This window comes from Diprion similis, chromosome 14 (genome assembly GCF_021155765.1).
Source record: "Diprion similis isolate iyDipSimi1 chromosome 14, iyDipSimi1.1, whole genome shotgun sequence".
Taxonomy (NCBI): domain Eukaryota; kingdom Metazoa; phylum Arthropoda; class Insecta; order Hymenoptera; family Diprionidae; genus Diprion; species Diprion similis.
In genome coordinates, this window is record NC_060118.1 from 7,115,003 (window position 1) to 7,127,522 (window position 12,520).

Genomic DNA, 12,520 nt, shown 5'->3' on the forward strand with positions numbered 1-12,520 from the left:
TTAATCAAATTTGTTTTCGCATTTGTAACCCTCGGTTTTTAATTAAAATTATGCAAATCCATGATTATATAATGCCTCGAGGGTTCAGGGAGAGTAGAAAACAGCGCTTTGGGAAACGTACCAGTTTCTGCGATTGAATCATCCAAGGGAAACTTTCAACAAACAACATTCCCATTTTTTGCCACAGTTGGTTTCTTGGTTTTCAGGCACGCGCGTCACGGGATACGAGACGAGGAAAGAAAGAAAAAGAAGTGAAAAAAAAAAAACAAAAAGAAAACGGAGATATCCGGAAATGATTGAATAAATTAATAAAAAGAAAATGTCAAAGCTTTCTCTTTCTCTCTCTCTTTTAGTTAGTTTCTATCTATTGTCATCAAAATTAATTTAGTCTTAGGTTATTATTAGTTCTCTTTGTTTTTTGTTTCTTATTTATCTTATAATTTACGCCTGTGGTCCTCAGTTAATAATATTCCAGGATCAAATAAACATACTTTCTCGCTTTCTCCCTCTCTCTCTCTCTCTCTCTGTACGTTTACTTTGAATTTGTGGCTAAGGCTTCGAGGATTAAGAGTATAATCGAATTTCAGCGAGTTTTCGTATACCAGCAAGAATTATTTTCGGTTTGTTTTTTTAAATTCATTTTTATTTTTATTATACTGCGAAGGTATCTTTAGTACGTTTTACAAACCCCCGAGAGAAGAATCTTCTCCAAGGTTTTCTAAAAACGTCGTTTGGATTTCAATCGCGCGATGGCTATGTTTCATCAATATGTTATAAATTAATTATTGATTCACCAATTTATCAAAAAACCAGGAGTTTTTTTTAATGCGTTTATTTTGAGTTTTTTTTTTTTTTTTTTATCAAAAACATATAAAGTTTTAAAATTTATTTATTTATTTATTGCAGAAATAGCACGTGTGAACAAATGGTCGAAATTCGTATTTTTCCACGAAAAAAAAAAAAGATTATCTGTTAATCAATCATGAAAATTCGAATGCCAATTTTTACACAGACTTAATACACATCAAAGAATTTTACAAAAAAAAATTTCTCTTGTTGTTTATGTTTGTTCACCATTTTGGTACCGCCATTTTAAGTTTTCGAATTCTGAGTCCAGATTCGGAATCGGTAACCCCAAAGACCGTATAACACAAAGTTTTTTCCAAAATCAAGGAACTTTTGGAATTTACGTTCGCCATATTGAATCCGCCATTCAAAATTTTTGAATTTAGAGTCCAGATTCGGAATCAGTGACCCCAAAAGCTCATTTGCATATAATTTCGAGTGAATCGCATGCAAAGAAAAATATACGCATGAAATTTTCAAGAATGCTTGTTTGTCAAAAATTGATACAAGCTGCATTTTAATAATTCCATTACGAGATACTTGCGAACATTGAGAGTAATCATTAAATTATAATCTTCCTCTCAGATATAAATATAAAAACTCTACATTTTTTTTGACAATCTAACCAACCTCCTCCAATACGCGTTTCATTTCTTTTCTTTCGGTACTTCGCGTCGTCGTACGATTGAAGGATAAATCATTTGGATGAATCTCAACATCTGTTGGCTGGTTGTTTATTTCATTAATATTTTTCTTTTTCATTTTTATCCTTTATTCCTACCATATTCTTTTTCATTTCATTTTAATACGGTAATAATCTCGAGTGCCGCTTTTATCCAGGTTTATTATAAAGACAATCGGCTTTAATAACCTCGCTTGCTTCCACCCTCGCCTTCTTGTCGCCTTGACAATATTAACGGGAAAAAATATTTCACCGACTCACTTTTCTTCTCCTTCTTCTTCTTCTTTTTCAACGTGAGGCAATTGAGACCGGAAGACGGGGCGCGACTCTCGAGTCGATTATTATACTACAGGGCAGCAGCAGATTGGCAGGTACAACAGCCTCCGCCAATGAGAAATAGGGGCGGAATTTTCACCGCGTATTTTCTCAACCCCCTCCGCAGGCGTACCAACCTAACGGTTAAAGTAAACTCGTCGCGGTTCCATTCTTCCTTCTGAGAAGTTATATTCTTAGGTCTACAAGACGCCATCCATCCATCCATCCATCCATCCATCCATCCATCCAGCCCGCCTTTGCAGGACGTGTGCATTATACATGACGGCAGGCACTCGTACAACCCTCCTCGACAGGCCGTGGAAAGATAGAACCTCAAACGAAATTCACCCTGTCTCGAGGAGAATAAACACCCCCGTAAGGCTAATTAGGAAGGCTGCGCGGGACACCAATTTGCCGAAAAATAACAACCCGTTTAATAGTCGTAATACAAACATCCACAAACCAGTAGGCGGTGGCGGCGGTTTTATTCTTCTTACCTACAACGGAAGTTTGGGAAGTTACTCAGCTGCGTACCAGCTAACGATCATCTAACAATAAGTAACATTGTCGATGCAGTGTTTCAGAAGGGTTGAAATGAAAAGAAAAGAAAAGAAAAGAAAAGAAAAGAAAAAACGTAACGGCTTCTCGTTTCAACTATTATCCTGATGTTTCATTTTGTTTATACTTTTTTCAGAAAGTTGGAATCTTTGATTTGGTACCATTGTATCATCAAAGAAGTTAACCGCGGTTTCACGCTTCTAAATAATACTACTTCCGGTCTCTGTAACACTAGATACATACATAGCTGATATTAGATTTTTTGGGTTGACTATTAAAATCGTTTCATGATATTCCAAATTGTCCAATTTTTGTCAATTTTAATAACCACTATTTCTCACAATATATATTTACAGACAAAAATTTCACAAGTTTAAATAATGACTTGATACACGCATTGCAATTACATTGTGAAGACCAAGGCTGATGTTAACAACGTTTGCATTATGCAGAAACATGGTGGAAAAAGTAGTTGTTGCACAATTTTAGAACGATTTTCTACTAATTTCAACCTCGTGATGAATAAGAGTATGAAAACAACGGGAAAAATTAAACCACTCAATGGACTCGCGATGAATGTTCACCGCATTGCGACGTACCCACAAGTGTAGTCGTATACTACTCGTAATCCTACAACCCGAGTAGGGCAATTATTTTTCACATTACATAATTACTTGATTACATACATGTGTATAAATGAGACCCAAAGAGGAAGAGAGAATGAGAATGAGGATGAGGATGAGGTCACGGGCGTGCCGAAATTGATATCGATGCTGGAGTAGTAGCGTCCGTGGCAGCAGACCACCATGGCTAATGGAATTTTCGTGTAATGTGCCTGTTGAGAGATATGATTTGGCGTTTCGTTTAAAACGATGAATTCAGATCTCATATCACCAGGGCTGCTGCTGCTGCTGCTGCTGCTGCTGACGCCTACTTTATACAGCTGCTCTCACGTTTTCGGCAAGCTATATAGAATATGCCTATAATGAACGAGAGACGCGACGAGGCCGAGTGTTCAGGCATAATATTACAAATCATCGAGATTAAGCGCAACGATTTGTATATACCGAACGGGAAATGGTTGGTGTATATCAAACTTTTTTTTCCTTTTTTTTTTTCAACAGAACGATGCTCGAGTGAAGCAATACGAAATCGGATAATCAATGAGTATTTCTCTACGGTTCATTCCAAATCGTTGCAGAATAAATCTACCTCCATTTATTATATTTTCTTTTAACCGATGGGCTTTTCATTACATGGTTTAATTCTTCAAGTTAATTGCATTTTCGTACTTGTTCTCATTTTTAAATGTCCATCATTTTTCTTAGTATCATAATGATGTCAGTGAAGAAAGAGAAGACATTGGCAATGATTGAGGTACCAAGAAAAGTGACGGGTTAGCGTAGTTTACTCATTATTATCATTTCGTTTGGACCACTCAACCGAGTGCAAGTTCTTTGGCATTTGGATTTCTAAGTTTGATGCGGAGTATACTTCATTCATTGGATCATGTTTTGTGATATCGTTCATCACTTGTAAGGTAACTCCAGAAGTGAAAGGATACCATCTGACTAAGTTTGAAGCTTTACAAACTGGAAACGATTCTCTCAAAGGTTCGCCACAGAAAGTAGCGATAATTTACCTCGTGCGAACCCAAGACTCTCAGTAAAAACAAACTGACTGAAGTTCTTTTTCTTCTTCTTCTTCTTTCTGTAGTATAGTAAATGTAAGAATAATGGAACGACCCTGTAAGTATCCAAGAGATAAAAATGGCGAGGAAAAGAAAAGAGAAGTACCGAAACTTGACCCATCTCCAAGGAGGAGGAGGAGGAGGAGGAGGAGAAGGAGGCGAAGAGCGTGAATTAAGAGAGACACAGCGAGTGACCGATCCAGAGGAAGAAAACAACTTGTCACCGAAGCTAGAAATGGGACCGCGCATCATATACACAATATACGGAAGTGGAAAAAAGAGCCGTAGAAGAGAAGAAGAAGAAGAAGAAGAAGAAGAAGAAGAAGAAGAAGGAGGAGGAGGAGGGATTGCGAGGAGTATAGGAAAACGGAGAGCTGCTGCTGTTTGCTGCTTACACAGTGATGGGGAAACTTTAAATGGCACAGTGCTAGAAAGCTCAAAGCAAGTGGCTCTGCTGGTGGAGAGAAAGGGGCGGAAGACTGACAGAGAAAGAGAAAAGAGAGAGAGGAGAGGAGAAGGAAGGCTGACTGACTGACTGACTGACTGACTGACTGGTTTGGTGAGTGTATCCTTGTACGTTTTTAGCGTGTGTGAGAAGGAGCAGCAGCAGCAGCAGCGTCGCGACGCCACGTCGCGTTTCAGCCCTCCTTCCTCATGCTCTCGAGCTTCTGGCTCTTTGGCCCCCTTCACTTATCTCTGTACCTACTTCTCGCGTGTGCGCATCATGCATGTGTGCACGTCGTACGTGCTTCCTTCCCTTCCTGCGAAGCACCGTCGTTACAGCAGAGTTGAAAGACCCGGTACGTTGTTCACACAGGGATGAGATGGGATCAATGTCTAATGAATCACGTTTGCGGAAACCATTCAGAACCCTGTTTATGGATGGGAGCATGCCCGCTGCCCTAGGTCTGAAGGATTTCATTACTCCAAGACAGTCAATGAATTTGAAACGTTTTTAGTATCGTCGTCAAACGAGTTCACCTGACTTTCAATCATTTCAGGTTATGTACTGTAACTCATCGACCTAAAATCAATTCAGATGACTCTTTTTACCCTCAAAAGCGACCGATTTTTGTTAGGATTCAAAATACTATTGAGAGAATACAAGATGGAGACCATAAAACGGACGATGGTGCTTTGCGAGACGAAGAAACATGTCGCCGAGACTCGTTTTGGGTATCGGTAACCGATATAAGCTCACTTAGGGTAAAAGCCCGTTGGGATTTCCCTGAGGTAGGTTCTCATAGCAGGAGACGACATTTCCCTTGGGTAAACGCTGAGCGGAGACGTGGAAGGGAAAAAGTGCTACTTACTATTCATCAGAAAGAGTTGTAAGTTTTTCAATTATAGCGACCCTCAAAGTGCAAGTATAAGGTTATCTGCAATCAAGTCACGCCGAATTCGCACAGCTTTTACACTAATTGTAAGAATTTTTGAGGGGTTACGCCGAGAAATTGACTGCTTTGCAAAACTTGCTCATCTTCGGCTAACATCCAAATCGTATCATTAACCCCCTCCCCCCCCCCCCCCTCCCCCCTCCTCATGCAATATTTTTTTACGGCATGGCCATTGAAAAGCAAAACGAAGAGTGAGGTTATGTCGCGATCTGTTCGACGAAGCTACTTTATTCGGCAGTTTGGGATGCGCACTTCGAACTGCGCATCAAAACTGCGGAATAAAGACTTTATTCTGCAACTTTGTTCGCTGCCGTATAAAGCATCACTTTACGGAACGAAAACTGCCGCAAAAAATGGACTTTTCAATGCTCATGCCGTAAAAAAAATTGTTTTAGAATGCATTACGCCGGTCAATTTTAACCCCACATCTTTTACAACGAAATCGGAGAGTGGAAATCTAGTGGAAAATTGTGACTTACCTCAGCGGGCGGTTTTCCGGCGACGCTAACGCACTCCAAGGTCAGTTCCCGATCCTCGGTCGTCACGAGAAAGTCCCCTTGAGTAATTTTCGGCTTTTGGGGTGGCACGAGGACGGTGAGGTATGCGAATTTCGATCTCAGACCCGGCTGACCGTCGTTCGTTGGCGATGCTTGGCACTGATACTTTCCGTCGTCCTCTAACTCCACCGGGTGTATACGCAACGAAAAGTCACCTGAAATTTGAAAATTTGCCAGGAATTTAAAACTCGTCTAGACCTTCAAGCGTTACATGCGAGGATATTCTTTCTTTCACAATTCAGTTGTAAAAAAATAAAGGTTTAGACGAACCAAAGTTTAATGAGTTGAATATTATTTGAAAAAATTTCTTCGGAAAATTACGACAAAATTTATACACCGCAAATTTTATCAAAGAAAATTGAGTCGTTGATAACTTTCGAAACATCACGTCATATTGTTCCATTTTTCGCATACCAAAAGCATATGTGTGGTCAATTTCGATGGATGCGGACTCATTTTCTTTGCGATTGGATTCACTATAAGTTGTCTGAATTGAGTCTTCAATAGGGTTGGTATTATTTTTAATAAAAGTAGTTTATTTACAGTGTTATTTGTGAAAAATAAAAGAGCTAAGGGAAAAAATTCAGTCAAGATCATTTGCAAAGAAATCCTTGACGATCGAAATATTCTATGATTTACATTCCTTTTCTGAGTTGTTGAAACATCGTTTCAATATTAACTGCAACTCGATTCGTTTTAGTGATAAAAATTGGAACCTTTGTTCCATCGTTTTCTTTTCGTTTCGGTAATACCTTAGTTTGTGAGATGCGTGAAATTTGAGAGTCTAAAACGTTAGACATGCGATGCGAATGTTTGTACCACGAGCAATTCCAGTTTAAAAAAATTTCGCTTGTGTTTCCATTTCTGGAAACTTTTCTCAGGCCGGTTTTATTTTTCTTCAAATTTTACGAGTCAGAAACTAATCCTAAGTAGATCGGTTATATATGGGTAAAATCCTACAGGCGACGAAGTGTTTGGCGGGTGTTAGCACCTGTTAAAAGTTTACGGGGTGAATTTGAAGGGTGGGCGATCAATTCTGCCCCGACGGTTTTCGCCAGTTACTGCAGTTCTTTTCCCGAGTTTCAATAGTTCCAAGTTTCTGCAACGTTCAAAAGTTCGCTTGTTCCTTCTTCTTCTTCTTCTTCGTCTTTTTCCACTTTTTTTCTTTCTCCATTTCGAGGTTTTACGTTGAGGTTTTCCGTGCACACATACAAGACCAAATAATTCTGCACAACAAGTTTTGTGCGGGCGCCCGTCTCCAAGTGCGAAGAGGGTTTAGAGTATATGCATACAGATGTAAACACCTAAAAGTTCAACACCTAAAAGTTTTTCAGTTTTTCTCGCAAACCTGTCAATTGTCCCCGAGAAAATTCTAACCTGAAAACTGGGTTGTGGATTTTTCCCCGTGTTAGAAAATTTTCACCGCTGAAAATGTCTCATGATTAGTATGCCTGCACTAAATGTAAACTGAATTACATTCCGTGTTTTTCGACAACTAATCAGGATTTTTAGCCGTCAAGGAATTTGGGAAAACGAAGAATTATCAGCAGACTTCCATGCGTCCGGAAAAACCGGGAAATGTTAGAGAATTCCGAACTAGAATACGACTTTTTGAAATGTAGAAAATTACTATATGTGAGACAATTCATGGGGTTAGTGTGAAAAGGTTATGGTTGATGAAAAATATGGTTTTTCGAGAAATTTCAAGAATCATCAAAATGATTTTCAACACTTTAGTTTTTTAAAATTGGAGTATTTATTGATAAGCTTGTCAATTGAATTTGAGGAAAATTGTACTGAAGGTGAAATTGGACTGTTTCTACTTATGATGGAGAATCCCGATGAATAATTTTCAACAAATATATGCATGAAAAAATTGAGTTTGTTAGTAAAGTTAGGTTAGAACGAGTCCTAGAAAAATGTTTATTTTCGTCTGAAAAGCCGGGAAATGTCAAGGGAATCAGGACATCCTGTTATCCGATCAATCATATATATGCATATTGCAATTAACCGTCCAAAGGATGCGTAATCCATACACTAATAAATAAATAAAATAAAAAAAAAAGGGTTTGAACATATCTCCTGTGAGTTATCGAGTCGACACGAGTGTTTGAGATAAGATATTTGAAGAATATTTGAATCGAGAACTTTAGCTCCACCATTTTCTACTTTGCTTTTAAACGGCCAATTTCCATCTCTGCATTTACGTCTATCTAATGCGGCGTGGCTTTACATTTCGCATATTGCGTACGGCTCTATAAAATGAGAAAGGCGAAGGTATATATCCTCGAATAAATAGAACGAGGGTAAACGGTCCATAGCCACCTTTGAAACGCATTTACGTTACACTGATATTTTTCCGTTTTTCACAACGTCGATCTCACTATAAAAAAAGAGAAAACTGTATCGAGAATATGTCCCTAGTTCTCGATATTCTACATCTATTGAGACATGGAACTAGAACTTGTCTACAATCGTTGGTTAGTAGACGAGTCGATGCAGATACAGATAAATCACTTGTTGCTAATTTTTTTTCCTTTCATCGATAAATCGCGTCATCGAATAAATTCATGATAATTAATGGTTGAAGGTGTTGATTGAAAATAGTATTAACTGGGATCGTTATACATATACGCAATAACAAGACACCTTTGCAGTTGTTACATCCGCCGTTAAACAGGCCACATTATAGTTTCTTGTATACTCCAAGTATTTTGCCTCTGCTTGGTTTCACACAGTTGAACTGCATACATGCATGCGGTAAAATATAGTTTTGTGTTCGGTAAAGTTTTCGCGCATTAGTTCCCACGCAATTGGAACCGGCGGCAGTTGTGCAACTAGCGTTTTACAATTCTGTCCTACACTGTATACATGCAGAACTCAACACTCGACACTCTGTTTGTCATTACTCGCAGTAGAACGTAAAAGGAATCCATGCACGTTTGTAATTTTCGTATAATCCATGTAGGTACTGTATAGTACCAGGTTCTATATAAGATGTACTCTTTGGTGATGAAAAATTCGATCAATGCTGTAGAGAAACAGAGAGAGAGAGAGAGAGATAGATAGATGTACATATATAAAGAGAGATGAAATTTGGCATAAATTTTTGCGAGAGCAAAAATAAGAAATGTTAAAAATGAATAGACGGATGAAATTATTCTAAAAGCGTGTGAATATTCTTTGCACGTACTTATATGTATACCTACATAGGTATGTATGTATATACTTGTGGGAATTTCTGTGTAGTCGTAGATCTCAAAGCGGGTTTCCTGCACTTTAGGGGAGTTTGCACGCCTTTGCATGCCATGCCGCTGCATGCTGCACCTCTCTCGCAAATTTTACCCTGACCTCCTTTCGCACCCTGTGTGACAGTATCATAAGGAACCTGCATGAACGCTCAGCACCCAGTCAGCCTCCTTTCTCCGGAAGCCTGCGCTCCCGTAGTGCACTTGTCGTTCCTTGTTGGCAGTCGTGGAATAAATAAATTTAAGGCGCGATTTGTAGCGTAGAAACATATGAGATCAGTAAAGTTCCTTCGTTTATTCGTCTCAATTGGGACACAATTGGCTGATTTTACATGTCGTATCTTTGAGTATAAGTTTCAATTCATTTCAAGTTTCTCGATGTTTCACGTGAAATCACTCGAAGTCACTTAAAGTCTCTAGACATACGATGTCTGAAGTCACATTTCCGGCCATTCGCTCAGTTTCACAATTAAAAATCCCTAGATTGAGACAGTTTCCAATGCACGAAGCTTGAAAGAGTTCATACTTATGAAAGACCACTAATGCTAGAAACTCATCTTTCCTTCCCACGTTCTCGTCTCTACTTCCTGTTGGATCTCAGCCAGTACTTGGCAATTTTTTAACCATTCGAGTGGAGAAAAAACGTCTGTGCAAACCTGGCTATCTTTTATAGCAAGAAAGTGTCTCTCAATTGTCCGGAGGGCAGACTAAAGTAGGTTCCTTTCCGGAAAATGAACACTCGAGAGACTTTGAGTATGATCTAACAACCACAGCTTAACCGACTGAGGTAATTCATGATATGGTGTTGAAAAATGCCGATACAGTAGTAATGTGAGTTCCTTATTTTGCAATAACGGTACATACTCATCTGCTGAATCAAGTTTTCGGTTCACTTCCTATGATGGATTCGATAATTCGTGGTCGATTTAAATAATCGCCGAGCAGATTTTCTGGGTTAGATAATTTGTAGGGAAGTGTGGATGGATCGATGGATGGCCGGTTCATTAGTTATTTCAAGCACTATCACACCGCGGTCTACACGTTCAAAATAATGTGATGAAATTGATTTGTAAGTGCGATAGAAGATTACGGTGATACGGACGATCATGGCCGAGCATTTCCGACGCGTCGCATACACAGGTATCCATGCATAATTCAAAGCTTGTAACAACGAATGTAATACGCGAAGTTGGAGCGCAGACTTTACAGCACTTTGCATGGTGGTGCACATCAACGATATTTATCACGACGATCATGAACAGCAAGCGAGCTACCGGTGGTGATCGTGGAGATTGCGGAAGCGCCACGGAAGTCCAAAAGTAATTGCAAGTGGTGGAAAATGTCTCCGGAGTTCAAAGTGAACGAGAACGCACCGTTGACACGGTACCCTAAGAAACGATTGGAAGACACGCTGACCTCGTACCTTCCATTTCTTGGCATGTACCTGCTGTGAAAACGTATCAGGATACAAAGGCCAGTTTCAGGTGTCTTGTGTTGCTGTTCACACCCGCCAACTACTACCGAATGGATCTGCTGATCATCTGATTAAACGGCGACGACGACGCCATGGCAAATTGCTACTACCAGACACTTGGGTGAACGTTGAGTTGGATTATTGGGGAAGCTTCGTTCCATCGTGTTGTTAGTTCGTTTTCTCCTTCCATTTGCTGCGTGCCTAGGTACTGTTCTTTCTTTTTATCTTCTCCTCTGATGTGTTCCGAAAGAGTGCATCAAAGTTGAGGAAATTTTTCCGATTCTCTATCACACTTAACGATCAGTCACCGTGTAATCGCCTCAATTACTGGGGATATGAAGAAAAGTTTTAACTTGATGAAACGCGTCAAAGTTTCACGATCATTGACGATTGATGGTGGTCGTTGCTTATGGATACGATTTCAATCATTAATGTCTTCGTGCGAAATTGAACAAAAAATGATTTTACTACACGTAGATGGTCTCGTTATGCAATATCTTTGCAGGACAAAGGTTAACCTGACCATTCCAAATTCTGCAGTGAAAAATAAATGTTATAAAATCATGGATTGCATAATTGATGAACATGGTTGAAGAAGAGTTTCTAGTTCAATAAGAACGTGCGTGCCGGTGCGCAATTGAGCGTATAGAATAAAAAAACAGATTGAGATAATACCGAACGGGATGATAAATGATTGAGGATTTATAATTGATGAAGGGTGACTCTGCAGGGGAATTACGTTGTATAAATAGTTGATATTTCGCAAGCAGCCCGGCGCGACGGAAGGAGACACAACGCGGCGTGGCGTGGCGACACCCGCAGGCAGGTATGAGGTAAGATATATCGCCATCTTGGCACGTAACGGTGGTAAGGTTAAGGTGCCGGTATAACAAAGCAGTAACCGAGCACCAAGGGAGTTGTATTGATTTATGGATGAAACCATTAAGCATTGAAGCGTGCGCCAAATGTTTCAGAACTAATTTAAACTTCGGTGTGCAATTCCGGGACGACGTCGGCTTAAAGTAGCAAGCTTTCGCCGATCCCTCGGCCTCTCTCTACCTCCCTTGTATACTTACTAACCTCAAACGGCATGAGGAACCACGATGTATTTCCACAGTTAAGAATTACCCTCGTGCACCAAGTTTCCTTCAGTTCACCTTCATGTGAAATGAATAAAAGTAACCACGGTATAACATATGACGCAAAAGTTTTTCGATTGTTCGGGGTTTGAATCATTAGGCAAAATACTAATAGGCCGTTAAGGTGCTTATAAAGAAGCTTTTTACACCTCGAAAACGCGGGGAAGCAAAACTCCAATACCGCTCAAGCGATCAGAGTGAAACTTGGGCAATTAATGCCTTATTTTGGCAAAAAGTGGAGCGTCTTTTTAGTTTTTCGAAATTCCTTCATGTGTAACAAATGTCGCCAAAATGAGATTTCGGTGTACTTCGTAATCGAAAACCAGATCAGCTGCCATTTCGTCATTTTACCATCAAATCTCATGGGACTGGGCTCAAAATGTGTGTTTTATCACCACCGAGTGGAATCATACCGGATAGGTCGATCCATTCAGTGCAACTGTGAAAATTTGGCCAATTTCTGTGACTGGTAACCAATCTGTAAATTTTTTTTCCAAATTTTGAAAAAGTAAAAAGACGCTCCACTTTTTCCAAAATAAGGCATTCACTGCCCAAGTTTAACTCTGATCGCTTGAGCGGTATAGGAGTTTTGCATCCCCGCGTTTTCGAGGTGT

General features: G+C 39.6%; 1 protein-coding gene across 1 annotated transcript in view; it reads right to left on the reverse strand.

Annotated features, from left to right (window-relative positions):
* The window catches only part of LOC124414781 (irregular chiasm C-roughest protein-like), an 86,846-nt gene that overhangs the window by 14,819 nt on the left and 59,507 nt on the right, over window positions 1–12,520 (reverse strand). The window contains exon 3 of the mRNA XM_046895854.1: window positions 5,968–6,200. Coding sequence (XP_046751810.1) covers window positions 5,968–6,200 — 233 coding nt within the window. The remainder of the gene's footprint in view (window positions 1–5,967; window positions 6,201–12,520) is intronic.